The sequence below is a fragment of the Anguilla rostrata genome, chromosome 11 (genome assembly GCF_018555375.3).
Source record: "Anguilla rostrata isolate EN2019 chromosome 11, ASM1855537v3, whole genome shotgun sequence".
NCBI classification, from domain to species: Eukaryota; Metazoa; Chordata; class Actinopteri; order Anguilliformes; family Anguillidae; genus Anguilla; species Anguilla rostrata.
Genome location: NC_057943.1, coordinates 8,519,988 through 8,540,264, shown reverse-complemented (window position 1 = coordinate 8,540,264; position 20,277 = coordinate 8,519,988). Strand labels below are relative to the sequence as shown.

The window sequence follows — 20,277 nt, the reverse complement described above, 5'->3', positions numbered from 1 at the left end:
AATCACAGAAAACAGGCTTGTCTTGTATTTTCATCCACGCCATCATTGTTCATTTTAATTATCCCTACATCTATCATTATTGCCAATTTCAGGTTAATTAGCTTCCATTTTCAAGGACGCAAAACAAATACCCCACACAGGAGTCCATTACCCTTTCCCTATATAAAGTTTTTATAAAGGTCTGTTTGCAACTCTCCTCACAGATTGATAAGATGCAGTCATGCTGACTTTATTGATTAGTCTATTAAAACACATCAGGTAATTCAGTGTCAAAGTAGCTTAGCGCTAATTGTAAGGTAAATTAGACGGCAAACGAGAAATATCAACAGGTTCATTTTACATAAACGCATTATCTTATTTCAGGGGTTAAAAGGAACTCCTCCCTTTTTATGCAGGTGTCCGGTTGCCGTGGAAACACTGGAGACACATTGGACGCTGAAGGTGAAGTTTCGAACTTCTAGGAGGGTGAATGCGAACAGCCTTTTCTCGATAAACTTGAACCATCTAGAAAGTTTCTTTGGTAGAGCAGGTACATATCAACGTACACAATATTAGCTTGTTTCCTTCTTTTTAGAAATGTAGATACGTATAATGAATTGTGCTAATTTCGTCTATTATTTTTTTTTCTTGGTTAGGTAGACTAGCTAGCTAATTTCAGTCTTGGTTGGTGTGGCTTTTTAGCTATCAGTTTATTTTCTGTGTCGTTATTGTATTTTCTTTAATCAAGAGGCCTCTCAGTAGCCAAATTGTAGGGCTACCTAATGTTAGAAACTAAGCTTCCCTAGCTAACGTTAAATATTCTGAGCACTAGTCTACGTAAGTTTAGCTAAAACGGCTAGACTGTCCATTCTATTTTCGTAGCGTGGATCTCCGTAAGGATAATAATGTAGCAATTTACCGTAGTGCAAGTGAATCGTCGCAGAATGTACCAGTGTATGAATGAGTTAGACAACCGAACTATCGTTGGCTCTTGAGCTAGCTAGTTGAAGTAGTCACGCGCTACCTTGAAAACAAATTGAAAAGTTTTCTCCTGCCTGTTCTTCTCAAATGCAGCAGCTTAAAATGAACATTTCGGAGAGTCCTGAAGAGGTATCGCCCTTAGCTGCTGAAAATGCACCCCTGAATACCTGGACAGATGAGGAAACCGGGGGTAAATTGTTTTCCTTTTTAAAGGTTGACACTGACAGTGCTATTTGTTAAGCGTCCCTGGCTGAAAGATGGTCCGATTCCCCAAACTGATGGTTCATAAAGCTTTTATTTAAATAATGTGAATGTTGTAGCTTCATAAACACACCACAAGAGCTAAAAGGTGAAAACAAACAAAAGCATTACCATCTACTACAATTTCTTATGTATTGTGTTAATTACGTGTGAACAACGCGTACATATCGGCGATGCAATTAGCTAATACAGCTCCCTTGTTAGGTAACAAACACTCGCTTACAAATCTACCAAAACTATGCATTAAAGCTATGATGTTACGCAATATTAATCACAATATGAAAATAAACAATTATGAACCGTACGCCCATATCAGCCAGGTGCTACACAATAAAAATAAATAACATTTTGCTTTGCTTGGAATAGTTTTCCACCGTGTTTTTAACTAGCTTACTGTTCGTCTCAAGTTCCTTTTTGCATCTACGCCGATTACCGGGATGTTAATATCAAATTAAAGGCCCACTAATGCAATTACAATAAGGCCACTAATACGAAAACATTCTTGCAAGGAAACAAACAGGAAATAACTAAACATGGAAGTAGGCTACTGCATTGTTGATTTTATTAGACCAAAGAGTAAGGGTCAGTTACACTAGCTGTCAAGGCTATATGCACCACCGGATAATATAATATTAAGATATCTTGTACATATATAATATTTGTCCATAGTGACACACAGACGGAATGTGAAGCAAATGCAGTCTTAAAAAGGACTGATTCTAGATAGCTTGTTAGAACTAGTTTTCTAGAGCACGTGCACCACCTTACACAGGCAGTCACTATATGGCATGAGGCTGTTCACCCAACTGAAGTTGCCAGTATATTTTTGTGACATCACATTTAAACCTACTACTACACTACAAGTAGAGAACCACAAGAGTGCCATAATGTAGCAATAAAGGGATGATAAAGTTGTTAATAGTCATGATGCATGCATTCCTCAAAGAAAGCTTGTATTCTGATTCGGATTAAATTCTGAATATATTGTCATTAATATGATATGTGCATCACTTCAGATTTTAATAGTGTAATATGAGGCTTCAAGTATGAAAGGACAAGAAATGTGTATGTGTGAAACAAAAACATTGAATGGCTTTTAATAACGAGAGTAATTCAGGGCACTTTCCGATAAAAGTTACACAATGGCAAAAGCAACATGGAAAGTTATATTCACTCATAGACACTTGCCCGTCGAGAATAGTAAAAAGAATTAAAAATGAATGTTCACATCCCGGTGGGAAATGACAGTTAATGCTCCGGCAACTTCAGTAATGCAAGTAATGCTGGCGTGACCATCTTTAATCATGAAATTGCATAAAGTAGGCACATTTACTGGAGGTATCATTACTTTAAAAACCAAACCGATGCCTAGATAATCCAGAATCGTCTGTTATAGGACATGTAATCTATCATCTCATGGCACCAACTCTCAGGCCACCCACCATCATGGATGCAACGTGTGGATATTTATTTTCTTTCTCCCCCTTCGTTTGGCGCCTCCCAGACACCTGTTCCTACAACCGGCCCTGGACAGGCTAGTGGAATCTCATGAAAGCCATTTTACTGTTCATGATTCCATTAGCAAATATGATACTTTTGCATTTGCAGGAATCCAGTTACCGCATTACCAAAGCAGACCGCAGTATGTAGCCTATTCAGTGATGGTAAATGTTGTCTTGTCTGTTGCTGAAGCACTAGTTTTTGTATGTATGAATTTTATCGACAGACAGCTGTTGCAGATCTGCTCATGGCTAGAAATTGTACATATTTATAATATAATTGTACACAATTTAGGTGGGTGAGGGGGGTTGTTGCAAAATGTTCCATCTTGTTCAAGGATTAATCAAATACTTTTGTATTTATTATCTTTTTTGTGATTGCTTCAATTATGCAGTTTCAGGTTTTTAAAATAGCATTGGAACCTTGATGTTTACAATTTTTTAAGGAGAGGTGGATTTTAAAAATAAGGTGAGGGGTGTCAAAACTTAAAAGTGTTCTATTAACTTTTATTTCTTTTTCATTCAAGATGATGAGCCTGGAGAGGAGGGTTTCAGAGATGAAAATATGTCCTTTTCAAATGCTGAAGATGAGTTCACAGAATTTGATTCTTCCACAAGTTGGTTAGTACTGCAGTATTTTTATGTGAAATTGCTGAATTTCTTCCTGACGTAATGTACAGTACTATATTTAAATATTAATTAGAAGTTTAGGGTTCATTAGCTGTGTTCATCATCCTGCCATAAAAGATTTTTTTTTTTTTTAAATGGGGCATTTATTCTCAAAAGATGTCAGAAGTCCCTAATGGGAGGAGAAGGAGCTTTATTATGAAACAGTGACTCCTGCGTTGTGTTTAAATCAAAATGGCAGAGATAAATGAATGAACTATGGATACTGGTGCATGATTAAAGAACAAAAGATAACTGCTTCATCCGCCCCATATAGTGTCTCAAAGATCAGTTAGTATACAGTTTAAACTGCATATCCAGTTGTTATGTCAAAAAGAGATGTGTATGTGCTAACTTACAGAGTTGGAATAGTTGAGCTGATTTCATGCAGAATTTTCTCAGGTTTAGCCATTTTTCCAAATTCATCCAGCACACAGAATATCTGCCTTTCAGTGTTGCCTTACATACAATATATACTGCCATTCATCATTAAGCATGCAGTTACTGAGGTACCAGTTATTCAAAAGGAAACAGAACCACACCGGTGGAGCATTGATTGTAATGAGTCATGTTTTTAGGAAGACAGTGAGACAGATTATTTGAACCAGTTATGTAAACTGACAAATCAGATAGAAAAAGTGAATTTATTATGTCACCGCGTAACAGACAGACATTAACAGACATTCCTTCTTTGTCGTGTTTTTTTCTTCCCCCCCATCGTTTCTGCGCGTGTGGAAAGCGATGAGATGGAGGCCGATGTGGCCGCAGACAGCAGTAAGAAGAGCTATGCCGAGAGAGCGCGGATATTCAAGCTGAGAAGAAACCTGGACCAGCTGGACTCGTTCTACAAACAGAAGGAGCACGATGTCCTGAAAGCCAGGTCTGGCCCCTGTCAGTAAATTGGCCCTCTCTCCTCTCACTGTAACCCCGAGACCAGAAGGAACGTTTCCTCATCGGCAGGTCCATCTATTTTAAACCAAAACGTTAGCATGAGACAACCGTTTTCAGTTTGGGGCTTTTTTTACCCTCTCTCTCTCTCTCTCTCTCTCTCTTCACCACAAGGCTCCAACGGCAGCCATCTATTGGGTTGTAATGCAGTGCCAACAAATGACACAATGAATTCCAGAAAAAAAAAGAGAGAGGCTGTAATGATACCCTATCATGGTCAATCTGTCCATGTGCTGTCTTTTCTGATCGTGGCCCAAAATGTCTTCTGCAATTCCCTGTGATTTCAGCACCATAATCACAGCAATATCTAGATAAGAGCATTAAAACGAAGAGGCATTTCCCTTCCGATATGACAACAACAAAAGAAGATACTCCCCTTAGCCGTGGCTGTCTTTAAGCAGCCTTGCAGCAGATTGCAGTGTTGCAGTTCATTAGGTGGCAGGGAGAACGCGCATTAGGGCTGGCAGGAGCTGATCTATTGCCGGGAACAGAGAGGATCTGTGCGAGCAAAGCGGCTGTTTTCTCCACTCCGTCACACCTTCATCTGTTCCCGGGCAGAGCGGCGGGGTGCGTGTCTCCGCGCACTCTAGGGAGTGGCAGAAATTGCAAAAAACGTTCATCTGGGTTTTTTGTTTTTTTAAATTCAATTATTTTAAACAATTGTCTCTGTTCCACCCGAAATGTGGGTTGTCTGTGTCATCTGTGGGAATACACGCGTTTGCGTCTCTGCACTATTTTAAAGCAATGATTCAAGTGAAGAATCTCATGAAAGGCTGATTCTATTACTTTTTATCTGGATTTGGGGGGGGGCGGGGGGGGTGGAATCATCCATACAAATGGAAACTCATAACTTATTGTATTTAAAAGAGGTGGACGCAAAATGACTTAAAAGAAAAAGTGCTTTGATACAGGAATCTGAGAAATTGCTGCTGTAAAGCGGCTTGTTCTCTGACAGTAATGGTGATGGCTGCACGGTGGCTGGCCCTGTGATCTGTGTGCTGCAGGGAGGAGCTGAAGGCGTGTCGGGGGAGCATCGTTGAGCTGGAGAAGCAGAGAGGCGAGGTGGAGAGAGACATCGAGCAGCAGAGAGAGGCCGACAACACGTAGGTACACACCCGACAAGGGTCCGGCAGGTGAAAACAGGCTCCGGTGGACGAGTAAGCACAGACATGAGTGCTTGACCCCTGAACTTTCAGGAGGATTTATCATGATTTCAAGCTTTTGTTAAGTCAGTAAAGTGTTTGTCACGCTCGTGCATGGCACACATATAGTAGTGGGCTTACTCTCGAAATACCAATTTAAAATCAATTTAAAAGCTGCAGCATGGTCCCAACGGTGAATTATCGCTCAGAAATAAAGGTACAGTGGGGATACATTTTTGTTCTTTAAGGAACAAATTTGCCCAATGTACCCTGAAAGGACAATAATGTTGTATTTGGGTAGTAAAAACAGCTACAGATGAATTATGCATTGCTGGCAAGGGATACAATGTTATGTACCTATCGGGAACCTCCCCAGTGACATGCGTTTGCACCTTTTTAGGCACTTTGTCCTGCCTTATTTCTGAGAGAGTGGCTTTGCTCCCAAGGTAACGGCGCTGATTGACAGTGTTGAAGTACGTCCCAAGATTTAATGCCACACATTCCTCCCCCTCCTCTCCGTTCTCTGTCTCTAAGGGCAACCGAGTGTAACATCAAGCGGAGTGCCTCTTCTGAAGGAGAGAGGAGGCGCGGGAGCCAGTCGAGACGGGACAGGGGCTAGATCAGTCATCCCCAAACTCAGTCCTTGGGGTGTATGCCGGTTTTCAGTCCAACCATAACGGCAGCTCCTCAACTGTAATGAGCTGTTTCTTGTTCATTAAAAGACACTTTAATGTCTATTGAAGGATTCACCCTCTCACGCCACATTAGGTCTGAAACAGCTATGCCGCCAAGAATTAATGTCACACGATTTTTCATCAGTCACATCCCCTGCTTTCATTTTCTGTAACGTGCCAAGTGGTTCCTTGAGAATAAGTTTTCATTTTTAAATTGTTTAAATGGCACACTGACAGGTGACATAAGTGAGATCCCAGCTTCTGAAACCAAATCAACAAGCCAGACCTGCGTGCAATTAAGATTAATTTTAAGATTTTGAGGAAAATGTTCTGAAAGGACTTTAACACCTGTTTTCAACAGCTTTATTTGATCTAGAGATTGGCTGTAAAAACAACCCTGCATACGTGAGGTCCCCTAGGACTGAATTTGGCAAGCGCAGGTCTGGATTGTATATTACCAGCATGTTTTCCGTGAACATGTTTTGCATTTAGAAAATATAAAAAATATTTCAAAATTGCTTTTCCCTTTTTTAGTAGGTCATTTGTCCCAACAGCCCAGATTTTTTTTCCTCCTTTTGTCAGTTTATTAAAGCCTTTTGACCTTGAAGAAGTTCAGTAACATGGCATCATTTCAGACAAAATGAAGAAGAACATTTCAGTTTCCAGTGGAAAAACAGGATTAAAATTGCTCTTGTTTGTTTTAGTCAGCATGAGCAGCACATAACAATGGTAAAAACCTCAGAAGTGATCAAGCTAATCGTGATATTAGGCTGAAATCACGAAAACATTAGCCTGAACCCACAATAACATTAGACTGAAATCACGATAACAGGCTGAAATCACAATAACATTAGGCTGAAATCACAATAACATTAGGCTGAAATCACGCTAGCATAGGCTGAAACCACGATAACATTAGGCTGAAATCACGATAACAGGCTGAAATCACGATAACATTAGGCTGAAATCACGATAACATAGGCCGAAACCACAATAACATTTGGCTGAAATCACGATAACAGGCTGAAATCACGATAACAGGCTGAAATCACAATAACATTTGGCTGAAATCACGATAACATTAGGCTGAAATTGTGATGACATAGGCTGAAACCACGATAACATTTGGCTGAAATCACGATGACAGGTTGAAATCGCGATGACATAGGCTGAAACCACGATAACATAGGCCGAAACCACAATAACATTTGGCTGAAATCACGATAACGTAGGCTGAAATAACTGGATGAGGCAGAAGCCTTGGAAAGCCACAGCCTCACACCCGGCCTCTTTATTCTCCCGCTGGTAGGCGCGGCGGTTGTGTGCGGTGTTCCCCCGGCTCAGATATCGATCTGTTTCCTCCGCCCCCCCACAGCGCCGCGGTGTTCCGCCTCCGGTCCCGGCACAGGCGGCTGTGCGCGGAGCTGCTCGCAGAGGAGGAGCTGGAGTCACACATCGCCCAGGAGCTGAGAGCGCACGAGTGAGTCACACACACGCGCGCGCACAGCGCACAGCGCACAGCGCAGGCGGCCAGCCAAACGCGGCAACATCCCTCCTCTCCCTCAGTCCTCACGTTGCACTAGTGTTATGCTGCAGCGTAGTGTGAAACTGGCTAGTTCAGCTGAGCCATTAAAGTTATCTTTTTTTCTGTTGATGCATATTTCAAGACCGAGATCACAAAAATCACAAAATGCATTATTAATCTACATATGTGTGTTAGATTCAAACACGCTCAAGGCTCAGGGCTTTTTTACCAGTCTCCAAATTCAGTAACCTGTCTTCGAACCCTAGAATCAATTAATAATTTACATCAGTGTACTGTATATATGTATATATATATATTTATGTAATAACATTAATAGTAAACATTTGTAAAGATAAAACAAAATGAAAAAGATGCAGTATGTATTGCAGCTTGTTTGCAATTCAGTATATGCTGGTAAAATAAAATAGATTTTAATGAAAATTTAATGTGTTAAGTTCTGAGAACATCAGCCTCTCTGTTAGTAACCCCTGCGGATGCATTCATACACTATACCGCCAGCAGGAAGCTTTCAAAAAATGGAGCCTTTTGAAGGGTCTAAAGTTCAGAAATGTTTCCACCGGTCACTTATGCCAGTCACATCCCATAACAAACCACAAGTGTTTGATTTTATTAGCATATTTCAGTCGCATTCAGTCCAAACACATTCAGATTACAATAACACATTCACATTTAACCCTCTATGTCGCATTGTTTGCGGTTGTATTTGTAGTTTTTGGTTTTTTGGAGCGCTGCGTGTGGCTTGGGTGCGGTGAGCAGGCGATGTCGGTCCCGTGCGTGACGCCCTGCTCCTCGCAGGCTGGAGCTGTGTCAGGTGGAGGTGGAGAGGGGGCGCTTCTCTCCGCTGCGGCAGGAGGTGGAGCAGGAGGAGCAGGTCCTGGAGGCGGAGCGCGCGCGGAGAGCCGCCCGCCGCCTGGAGCAGGAGGACGCCGTCGCCCGGCGAGTTCGGCTCAGGAGGCAGCGGGAGAGGAGGTAACCGGCCACCTGCCCCAAATTTCACGTTTCCCAATCCAGTAACATGAGGCCTCGCATCGGTGTTGTAGCATCAGTGTTGTGGGCATCGCATCGGTATGGTGCAGTGTAGCATAGTGGGTAAGGAACTGGGCTTGTAACCGAAAGGTCATAGGTTCGGGGGTAGGACAGTGCCGTTGTACCCTTGGGCAAGGTACTTAACCTGCATTGCTTTAGTATATATCCAGCTGTATACATGGATGCAATGTAAATGCTAAGTTGAAAAAAAATGAAGTTGTGTAAGTCTGCTAAATGCCTGTAATGTAATTCGTTCAAAAGAGGTGCACCAGGTTTCTCTGAAAATGTCATTGTTTTTGAAAACTGCAACCAGTAATCAGTTTGACGTACAACAACTGAATTTCTGAGTTCTGCTGTGCTATGCGCAGAACTTCATGTCTGACCAAATGGAATGCATCAGCTATGCGTATTGTAGCTTAGCAACATCAAATCTTCCAGAACACTGGCCTGCGCAGTAAAATGTCCACCATTAATTCAAGTCTAACAGACTTTATGTGCATCTACCCTGCCCATAGCAGGCTCATATGAGTTCTGTAAGAGTTGATTTAACTCTGAACGTTTTACTGCGTATCACTGCTGGCTGCTGATAAAGGAACCGCTGCTTTTTTTGGCGTTTTTTTGGTTTTTAGGAAGCAGAGGGACCTGGTGAAGGAGCAGGAGGAACGCCGTCGCCAGGCAGCGGAGGAGGCTCGGGCCAGCCACCTGAGAGCCTCCGTGTACTTCAAGGAGACCATGAGCAGGTAGCAGATCAGTCCGTCAGGCCACAGGCCGAGCTGATCTCCAGAGGATGAGCAGTGGTGAAATGCCTCTTTTTCTCCCAGAGAGTGTCTTCTTGAGTATCTGCTCCATGTTCTGTGTGGTGAGGCTGTACATTTGAAGATAAATGACACAGTGATTATTCATAATTATCAGTATAAATATCAGTTTTTATATTGTGCTGGTACTTCCCTCAATGGAGCGCAGGACGCAAGGTTGCATGTGTCATAGAAAATAGTTTAAACCAAAAAAGATTAAACATCGTTTTTTAAGATTATTTGGGTCATGTAGACATGTACTACAACCTCTGGTGGTATAACGCTGTACAAGCTGCTCTGGAGTTATTTGTAGTGCATTTGCTTGCTTTAGATGACAAAACCCCATCATGCCCAAATACTGGCCATTGTAAAGCAGACAGGTAATCAGAAACCTCTGTAAAATATCTAAAATAAAAAGCATCTGAAATATATTTCATCATCCACAAAATCTAAAACATTAGACTGAAACTGAAATCGTATATATATATTTTTACTCCCCAGGCAAGAGTCATTCAAGATTTAAGCTGGTCCTTTAAAGATTTGTTTGGAAACCCATGTTATTTTATGGGAAGGTAAATCAATCTCAGCCCTGCAACATTTTAGTGTGATTTTTCAGGCCCTATAAGTCAATAGCGTACTGCGCTGGAGCGGATCAATGAAATAGGATCACGTGGGTTATCCACGTCGCACTGAGGCTCAGACGCACTAAACCCAAACGCTTCCATTCAAGAAACAAACTGCCACCTAAGTGTTAAACAGGGAATTTCATCATTTAAGGCCAGCAGGAGCAGAATCTCAGCCTCTGCAGCCTCTTCAGTTGTTTTAGGGCCAGATTAAGAGAGAACTTTGACCGTCCGGTAATTACAGTCTCAGCTTGTCAGCGGCTGCAGTCCTTCTTTTCACTGTGAGCCAAGAGGCCCAAGAGGCAGACCTGACCTCTCGTTGTCACGCTACGATAATCCAGTCTGGGCCCGTAAAACACTGAACCGCACTGCGGCTCTGAAACACAGCTGGTGGCCGGGCTTTTAGAGGCACGACACCGGAGATGGGACGCGCGGCGATGCGCGTGCGTTCTGCGTGTGCGTTCTGCGTGTGACACCGTTACAGAATGAGTTAGCGGTGATTGGGGCTAATTTACCGGTAACTCTACCTGCAGAATTCGCCAGAAAGAGGCTGAGAAGGAGCTGCAGAGCCGGGAGATGATGGAGAGAAGGATGCAGGCGGTGCTCTCGCTGAAGTCCAGTATCACGGCCACACAGGTACGGTACAGCGAGAGAACCTGAGAGCTTTCTAATCTCATCTCCACAGCCCAATTCTAATGGCTTGCTCTCCTAATGGTCTGAAGTACAGTACAGTGCAACCTTCTGCCAAGTACTGTGTCACACAGGACAACCCTTGGAGGGTTTCTTTTCTAAAGTGCGCCCGCAGTTTGATGCATAAGGGCCTGATCTCAATTAGGGATATTTAATTGCACCCCTCACGCAGATTTATATCAGTTGAATTTACTTTAAATTGCAGATGCTAATATTGCTTAATTAAAATCTGAAGTCTTAACCTCATAATTTCATATGAAAGTGTGTTATCAGACAATCCCTGTGAGGGGTTTTTTATTTTGATTTGAAGAATAATGTGCATTTTAAATATATCATTTTACTTGTTATTCATGAAAAAAAATATACAACTCTTTACAAACTTGCCTACAGACATTGCTAAGATCAGTACAGTCTCTAGGCTGGGTATTTCTAAGGTGTCAAAAGTAATCTTTTTAAGACGTTTTGTGTAACAAATAATGACGAAAAATGTATTTCAAAGTCTTAAGTAAATCTTGTTAATGAAATTTTTCGGCATTTGTAGAAGTCTTTTTTTTATCATCTTAGCACGTATGACAGGATAGTCAAATAAAAAAATCTTTTGGCTTGGCTGTGCCTCAGTCTTCTGTTATTTGTGCATGACACAGCCAAAACAAGGGTTGACATGTTACTGTAGCTGCTGAACTTACAAAACATAGGTCTCATACATATCCATGATTGGATAGGCCCTCCCAACCACCAGCCTTCAGTGGCCATGGAACAAACTATCCCATGACATCACTCCAGGAAACTTAGTTATGATGAGCGTTTGAATTTATATGAATGTGGCTGGATTCTCCATCTCTGTCAAGTGCCAGTGGTCTCTCTGCGGCTCTGCAGTGCACCTGATACTCTCACAGTGTGCTTTTACTGGTCCCATGGTTTCTCAGTTCTCATTATGACTGCATGCAGAATGTAATGTTATGTGGATAGCCAAGGCTGTCATTAACCAGAGGAAATTTAGAGAGGCTCTTTTCACGCGATGATTTGTGACAGATGAGAACAGTTTATATTCATCGGCCTCTCAAGTGCACGAAGATGGCGTGCTGTACCTCACAGATTTGCGGACAGAATTCCGCATCCACAAAAGGTCATGCGGATACCGTTCCTCTGAGATTATGTTAGCAACGCTTGCCATGTTACTACTACACGCGTAAATCTGGCAACCAAAGGCTCCGCGCGGCAGTAGCATTTTCCCAGCTCTCAAAGTGACACCCTGTGGTTTCAGGAGAAGCTGCGCGCCAAGCAGGCGAGAGACAGGGCCTATCCATTAAAGCAGGAGGAGGAGGAGGAGGAGGAGATGCCAGCCGCAGAGGAGCAGCAGGCCCAGAACAGAAACATCACCAGACGCAAGCACCGGCAGAAGCAACCGCAGGGTTCCCAGAAAAAGAAAGAGTATGCTTCAGCGTTTGTGTGCCTCCTGTCGCGGGAATATCATGTTTCTTTAATTCACTCGCTGCCCTCCACATAGAAAATAGCCAGAAAAACCACCTCTCTTTCGAGGGTTCCAGTGAATGACAGTTGCTTTCAAGAGTTCTGATGATTGGCTGTTGAATGGCAGTTGCTGGTTGAAAATTTAATGAAAGATTTCTCACGTTACATTTCCCAAGTTGAGTGGAGAGTTTTGGGTCATTGTGAATGCTTTTTAAAATGGTTCTAATACTAAATAATAATAATCTTAATTCTTATTATTAAACCTGTTTAAAAGTAATGTCCCTTGTCATTATCCTGTCAAATCAGACATTGTTTTGTTGATGAGGGCAGGGCATAATGAGACTGTGTAAATCCATATCCAGTTATCTGTGTAATTATTTTAAGAGTGTAATATTTTTTAAGCCAGCTGTGCACTTACAAAAAAGCTGACTAGCCTGTCCTGTGTGTAGTTCCTTAATATAAAAACTTTCTGTGACCAGCAGTGTCCCAGGAGGAACTCTGCGCTCTTGTTTTAATTTCCATTGAAAATTGATTGAAGTGGATTACTGTATAACACCATTAGCCAGTTTGCAGCTGAAAAGGTGTGCAGGACCAAATTAATTTGTGTTATAGCACATTGGCTTGAAGGTTGAAATGTTATATACATGCATAAAGTGGCTCCAACAACCGATAGGTGTAAGTTAAGTTAAAATAGTTTTAAGTTAAAATAGTTTATGTACATTTAAGTAGTCATCTCTCTCATGTCGACTTACCTCACTATCTTTTCTTTTTTTTAGATTGTTTGTGGAGCAGCAGAAATCAAAAAAAGTTGAAACAATCTCCAGGGTATCACTGGAGGAGACCTTACACGAAAAACTCAAGAAAACTCGTTCTCTACTTTTCCCACCAACTCCACCAAGCCTCAAAAAGACGTCAGGACTGGATGCTTCTGCAGAGAACCTAAGGCAGTCCCTGGATGCAGAACGAGCACCAGCAAAGCCACAGAGACTGAGGCCTGTGAGTGAAAGTACCTAGCATTATTTCTGCAGTCATTGTTCTCCAGAGCACCATCACTGGTTGAAATAAGAATATGATCATTTCCTCACTATGCATCTCTGTGTTTGTGAGACCGGTTTCCTAATACAGTCTATAAGTCCCACGTCTTTGTCTTTTCACTGTGACTGAAGGACTGGCGCACACCGTCCCCCATGTCAGACGAGGACAGCCGAAGTAGCGACGATGGCGGCTCCGCCGTGTTCCACCCTGGCTCCGCCCACCCCGCTGGGAATCTCAGGAGCGAGGATGAGGAGGAAAGGGAAGAGGAAGAGTGCCTTGCCTTGCCTGAATTCACGGGGTTGTGGGACCTGAAACACAGGGATTACAAGGTAGAGTGCACCGCAAAGTGAAATTTCTTGCATCTCTCGTCTTTTCGGTAGCTGTCCTGCAAAAAGCCACTCTGATGTTTGTTCAGGTTAGAGGTCTGCAGTGAAATGTTTTTAAAAGACTAGCCAAGGTAACTTTAGGTCAAGTGTTTCTTTTTCCAAAAGTGCAGTACAGCTTCTTCAGTGTGAAAATATCTTCAGTTATATTCATAAAATAAATGTAATTTGAAGCTGAATGTGTATTATTACATCACTAAATTTTTAACTGGTTTTTGTTGTCACTTTATTGACCAATTAAACCTGTTGGTTACAGTTAGCATGGTTACTTGGGTCAAAACTGATTTTAAGGTGAAAGCAAAAAATCAGGAGCCACCGCGGCTCACCAGGACCAGGGCTGCAGGACCCCTGATTTAAGGCGCTCGGCGTGATTTTCACCACACAGAGGTTTTGATCAGCGGTAGCGAGAGCACTGCAGCCGTGCGGCGAAACGGGGTCAGTGCCGAAGACTCGCCGGGACGCCGTCCCTGCCCCGGCACTGAGCACGCGGTGTCCAGGCTCACAAAGGCGGGCCCATCGGCACAGGCCCCGGAACACTAGTCTTTCACCAATCAGTGCAGCATTGGGCTCTCTCTCCCCCCCCCCCCACTCTCTTTAGATCTGTGAGGACAGACATCGCTTCTGGTCTGCTGGCGTCTCTGAAACTCAGAGCTGAATATGACATTCAGCCTTGCTCTTTCTCTGTGTGAGAATCCATGCAGAAAACTCTTGGGCTCTCAAGCATTTAGCTCAGGAAGTCACGTTCTGACATTAAGCCCTGGTGAACGGCGTTATGTGAGCAGTTCGTTAGGCGTCGTCATTTAAACAAGAACAAACAGTTGAGTGCCCCTTCAATACTTAAAATATATAGACCTATGGACTACAATACATTATAAGTTGTTGATTGTGGTCTTGCGATGTAGATACATCGGTATGGCAAGACCAGCTTTGGTTGAACCCTTTATTTCAAAGTAATGACCACATTACCAACTAGAGACATGATAGGAAATGATAGCTTAAGAAACGAGGGATTTTGGGGTGGAAATTCTGGCAGCAAGTGCGTCCTGTGTCATTAAGTTTCATTTTCTAAATGCATTGGTCCTGCTGGAGGGAACAGCAATGCAATGTTATAATAAATACTAATGTCCCCAGTGTTTACAGTGTTTTTTTTGAAAACCTGTATGAACATAATATCTTAATGTGTCTTGATTAGCATGTTTCTCATTCTTATAGCTCACACAGTAGTCATAAATATGTCTCTATCAGGCGAATGGCTACCAGTGCTGTCTTAATAATCTCCCCTGGGGAAGTGCCCAGTGTAATTATTCTTCAGAAAAAAAATGTTACAGGAGGTTCACAACCTCTAGATTCTGTATAATTAGAATCTCTTTAATTGGCAATTAGTGGTAGTTTGGAATATTGAGTATTGAGAACACACTACATTACGATGTCAGTACACTTCATCTTTGATAAGACACAGACTAGCCATGATCTTTGTGCTTGATGTCTATTACTGTGTTGTTTCTACTCCAGCAATGAAACTGGGATCAGCTGTGTTTCATGTTTGTCATCTTTGTCCAGATGCGTATATACTGTGTTTATGTGCATATGTGCATATACTGGATGTGTGTTCGTGTATTTTGGTGCATGACATATAGGGCCACCATGCAAATCTAATTGTAGGCTATATACAGTGCAGACTTAAGTCTCAGAGAAACTGACTCTCCAGGTACCAGTGTGTGTAGATGATCTGTGTTTAGTAAAATCAGTGGCATATTTGCATTTTAATTGCATAAATTATGCAGATTATAAGATTTTTCATTAGATTTTTTGTACAAAGGAATGGTCTTTACGTAGTAGAAAGTAGGCATTTATGTAGACCACTGAATATTAAGGAAGTCCGTCACAGTGCATACTGCTTTTGATTTTTTTTTTTTTCTTTGTTACGTGTACCAGGATCTCCAGGACGATGAAGTGTCCATCTGTACTACAGTGCATGATGGGCTTGCCCTGGCGCAGGCCAATCAGCAGAGAGCGCTGCTCAGGAATAAGGCAGCGCTGGGAAAAGAGTTCAGGGGCTGCCCCTTCGTCAGCAAACCAGAATTCATTCATTTCAAGGTACTGTGACCCGTTCCCACTGAGAAAAAGCAGGAAGCTAGAGGTTAACCTCCAAAATAGCTCAGGCTTCACCTGGATATAGCCTGGCTACATCCTAGTTGGCTAGAAAACCTTTACTTTTCAACAAATTGTAGCCTGGTTTTCACCTACTTTTTGCTAAAAACATGTTCACTGGTTTGAAGGTGTCCTTACCCATCTGTGAGGAAATATATAATAAGTTAGTCAGATAAATTATTCTTTGGGAAGAAAAAAAACAATCTTACACCCTGTGAGTGGTAATGCTGCTCGTCTCAGCTGTGGCTACATGAGCACCACATCCACCTTATGATTTTAATGGAAATCAGTGACCACGGCACACAAACATTTAAGGAAGAATTTAATTTTAAAAGGCCGTTGGCATAATTATTCATGTTATTCAGTATGTTTTGGGAGTGGCCATATTTACTAATGCTGTATTTTTTTTTACATTTATTATTTATGAGGGCATATGCGAAAGTTGGATGACACTATATTGTGAACATTTTCAAAACTTTTCTCTATGTTGCAGGACTTTGATGTTGGAAAGACGTACAAGAAGAAGATTACGCTGACCAATGTCACATACTCCACAAACTACTGCAAACTGCTGGGTGTCACTGAGCTTCTGAAGGATTTCATTTCAATACAGTGAGTACCAGCTTCCTGCAGAAGCATTTACCAGAGGTCCATCCTTTTCCAGAATTATAATGCTTATACTTTAAACTTAAATGTACTGTATATGTCTTTGTAAATTCAACTTATTTTTTACAAGTCCTCAACTCTTCTTTCCTCTCCTCAGCACTCCTCCTCTTCTCTTTTCCTTTATTCTGTCCCTGCAGACTTGTCTCTCTCCTTCATACAATAATGCTCATTTATTTTTATTGTTCATTTCTCAGTGGCTGCCCTTTTCTGGCAGAACTTAAACAGCTTCCATTTTAAGTATTTAATCCGTTTATACGGCTGTATGTATGAATGTGCACCCGCTCCACATTCTGGGCTGCAATCTCAGTTTCCTAGTCACTGCTGCCACAGATCTGAACTTGTCAAAACACAATTCTCTCTGGCGACTGTGACTTTTCTCCTTTAAATGCACAGGCACATATTGAATAACACAGGTTTAATTGTAACAGATCTCTGATTACAGGTTAAGAACTGAGAGCTGAGACTTCAGTTTAAAACGTGTAAGTGAGCCATAGAAATCATTTAATTAATTTTAAGTATTCACTCGTAAGAAAGCCAAAAATGAAAAACTGTGTGTAGTATGACCGTATGAGTTGCTCTAATTTGAGTTGTGTTAAAGGAAAGTGCATTCAAATATTTTCGCCCTTTTCTTTGAGGTGAGGCAAAAAACAATTTAAAAAAGGAATCCACGGTTTTTCCACCGAAATATTCTGCTTTCTGCGGAGGAGCTCCACAGACTGTTAAAATATTTAACACCACAGCTGCCTGAGGTTCCTGACCAGGCAATAAATCCACATCCAGTGTTTCTCAGGCAACACGACCTCCATGTACACAGCACGCATGGCGCCCCGGCTCGTAACACACACACACACGCCAGCGAATGAAGTCGCAGGTGATTGGGAAGCCAATGGCGGTTGAAATGCCCCTCTCCCGAGAGGGCGAAAGTGACTTGTTAAGATCGTGTCTTCCTGTGTTTCTGCCTCGCTTGGCGCCCTGCGTGAAAGTGGCTCAGTCCCCCCTGGAGATGTCCGACTCAACGGCGGGGCCAGAGCACGCCACCGCCCCCCACTCTACCAACGTCTCCGTGGGTGTGGCAGAGTGCGTCATCATCCTGTCTTCCCCTTGTGAATGAACGTCTCCGCTCCAGAGCTAGCTTTATAAGCCAGGCGTTATCATTGTACTTGTGATTTATAGGTAAAGGGGCTAGTGTCGCCTTTGTTTCCATCTTGAGCAAAAGTAGATGTTTGGATGATATTGGAATGTAATGCCATTTGCCGGGTGATACTGTCTGGCTGTATATCAGTACTGCTTTGGTGAATGTCGTCATACAGAGCTTGATTTAGTCAATATAGAATTTGTACGCACGAGGGGAATTCGGGGGGCACTGAGATGCTATTTCTGCACTCCTTATGGCCTGCGACATATGATCGATAAAATATTCAGCAGGCAGTAGCTCATGCATAGGTTGTGGGATCCTTCGACATTTATTTCAGACAGTCATTTTGAAAAAGGAAGTAATGGCAAAGTGGTAGATTTCCTTGTGTGGACAGTTGTAATCTCTAGACAACAGCTTTTTAAGTAGCGCATTTATTGTTGGCAGACTCATTATTAATGCAACACGTTATTAATTTCCTTCAGGACGTAACATATGTTGAAGGGTTCGGACATTCGAGTGACACTCAAAATGGCTGTCCTTCAGAATGTAGCATATGCAGAGGGATTCGGACATGAATCAGTTGTTATTGTGTGTGTCAACCCCGGTGACGCTCAAAATGGCTGCTGATAGGGCCTTTATCTGGGTGGTGCTGTGCGTGCCAGAGCCTCGTCTCCTGTGTTCCTGTCACACTGCGTTCCCTGCCCACGCCAGTGCAGGACAAGCCCATGAAAGAGATGACCTCATGCACAGATTTTCAGCCCTGTGATCCTAACACTAACAGGGATGCTGAAGACTTGTTTTTATTTCAGACTAGTTATAACTTTCATTTTAATCCCAGATTTAGTTTGTTTATATATATGTTGGAATATTTTACCCATTTTTATTTACTTAATGTATTGTTGCACGTAATGTGCGTGGCCAAGGCTACATGACAGAGACCCAATTTTAGGTACACAGTAAAAAATATATATGTTATGGAACAAATCGTGCATTCTTGTGTAAATATCTCATCTAATAAGATGTTTCCTTAAGGTCTGGGTGATGATTGATTCATAATGGGATTGGGAAGTACTGAAAGAGTTAGATAATGTCATGCTAAGCACAATCCTTGGAAAAAGAGAGACATTGCAGACTTTAAATGACTTCAGTCAGCATGTGTCCCCTCCAGATTAATCCCTGATTGCTGTAGACATCAGACAGACAGCTTTCAGACCATTTAATTTACTTCCTGTCTGCACATCGGCTTATTTTACCCAAGGAGAAAACAGCTATAGAGATGGCCACTGTTTAATATACAACACAGCAACAGTTAAAGTCAGTAATAATTCAGGGTTTTCTTTCATTTTATTTCACACTTTGTACAAACATGAAAGGGAGCCGTCCGATACTGAACTGGAAAAGAAAACATTTTAGGTAATGACCTAGAGGTACAGGCATTTCAAATCCCAGCGTAAGTGTTTGTGTTACATAAGCGTTAATGTTTGAAATTGCTACAAAGAATTTCTATCAGAATAAATGAGCGAGAATTGCGGCGCTTGTTTTGTAGCTCCGAAGTCATTACGAGATCACATTAGGTTATAAAGCGCTCTTTTACATAACCCAGCCAGTAGCTTTATTCGGGTTGACTGACACCCCCGATGCGCACCGTGGGTGTTACGCTCCATTGCTCTTCTCAGCAACTCCGGCAAAAACACGGCTATTTGTTATAAATAATGCTCGGCTGCCGTGCCTATCTGAAACGACTCTCGCAAAGTCTTACGAAACGCGCTTTCGGAAAATGAGATTCACAAAGGCTGGCGCCGTGCCAGGCTTGTACCCTGCTGTAGAGCTCCTGGGCTGTGGACCCATCACCCCTGTCACCAGGCGCACGCCTACAAAGTCGCTCCCCACAGATTCACAGGCCTCTTTTTATCTCTTGGCTTTATAAAACGTATTATTTACACGACTCCTGCTGTTGAGCCTCCTTCCCAGAGTGCTTCGCAGAGGGAGAGATACTCATAACAAAGGTGTGATACAAAACTCGAGGGAAAACAATTTTTTCGAAGATAAAGGATCGGTTAAATATGTTTGTATTTCCATCCCGCGTTTCAGATTTATCTGATAAAATGTTAAAATGTACTGTTAAATATTGGGCAAAGGTAGTGTGTATTGTAGAAGCATGGAAAGGGCTTTGACAAATATTGTGTCTTATGGAAAATGTATTCTTGAAAAGTGTTTTATATTTTCATATATATTTTCTTCATATTTAAGTATAATAACTAAATTGCCTGCAAATGAGGGATACCGTAGGTTTTATGAGTATGTGGGTCAGTTCCTTCATAAATATATGGGTGAAAAGGATATTAAAGCCAACATTAAAATTTATTGAAATGCCAGTGGGCACACATTTAAATTGGGCAATCCTTTTTTTTTTATGTAACCCATCAGTTTTTTTAATTTAAATTCATCTCAATGTGCCCTGCTGTACGGGTGAGCGTTTATCATTTCTGCAGTGCCACCATAGCATGGCTGAGCAGGTGTGTGCCTGAGGCAGGTACCGGCCGCGGCTGCATCTCTGCAGTCTAGGTGAGCTGCGCGGCTGCAGTCCCAGATGCTCCGCTGCAGCCGG

At 42.2% G+C, this 20,277-nt stretch overlaps 1 protein-coding gene across 4 annotated transcripts in view; it reads left to right on the top strand.

Annotated features, from left to right (window-relative positions):
* The first annotated feature begins 389 nt into the window (after positions 1–389).
* cfap74 (cilia and flagella associated protein 74) overlaps positions 390–20,277 on the top strand; it is a 58,414-nt gene continuing 38,526 nt past the window's right edge. For 2 of the 4 annotated variants that reach the window (XM_064300892.1, XM_064300888.1), the window contains exons 1-14: positions 397–529; positions 1,054–1,150; positions 3,248–3,341; positions 4,126–4,266; positions 5,339–5,437; positions 7,526–7,630; positions 8,492–8,665; positions 9,352–9,462; positions 10,673–10,775; positions 12,094–12,260; positions 13,076–13,295; positions 13,466–13,663; positions 15,653–15,814; positions 16,362–16,480. In XM_064300892.1, coding sequence (XP_064156962.1) covers positions 1,063–1,150; positions 3,248–3,341; positions 4,126–4,266; positions 5,339–5,437; positions 7,526–7,630; positions 8,492–8,665; positions 9,352–9,462; positions 10,673–10,775; positions 12,094–12,260; positions 13,076–13,295; positions 13,466–13,663; positions 15,653–15,814; positions 16,362–16,480 — 1,781 coding nt within the window. In that variant the 5' untranslated portion in view covers positions 397–529; positions 1,054–1,062. Of the gene's footprint in view, positions 530–1,053; positions 1,151–3,247; positions 3,342–4,125; positions 4,267–5,338; positions 5,438–7,525; positions 7,631–8,491; positions 8,666–9,351; positions 9,463–10,672; positions 10,776–12,093; positions 12,261–13,075; positions 13,296–13,465; positions 13,664–15,652; positions 15,815–16,361; positions 16,481–20,277 lie in introns of all 4 variants that reach the window. The other 2 variants (XM_064300890.1, XM_064300889.1) reach the window with 2 other exon arrangements.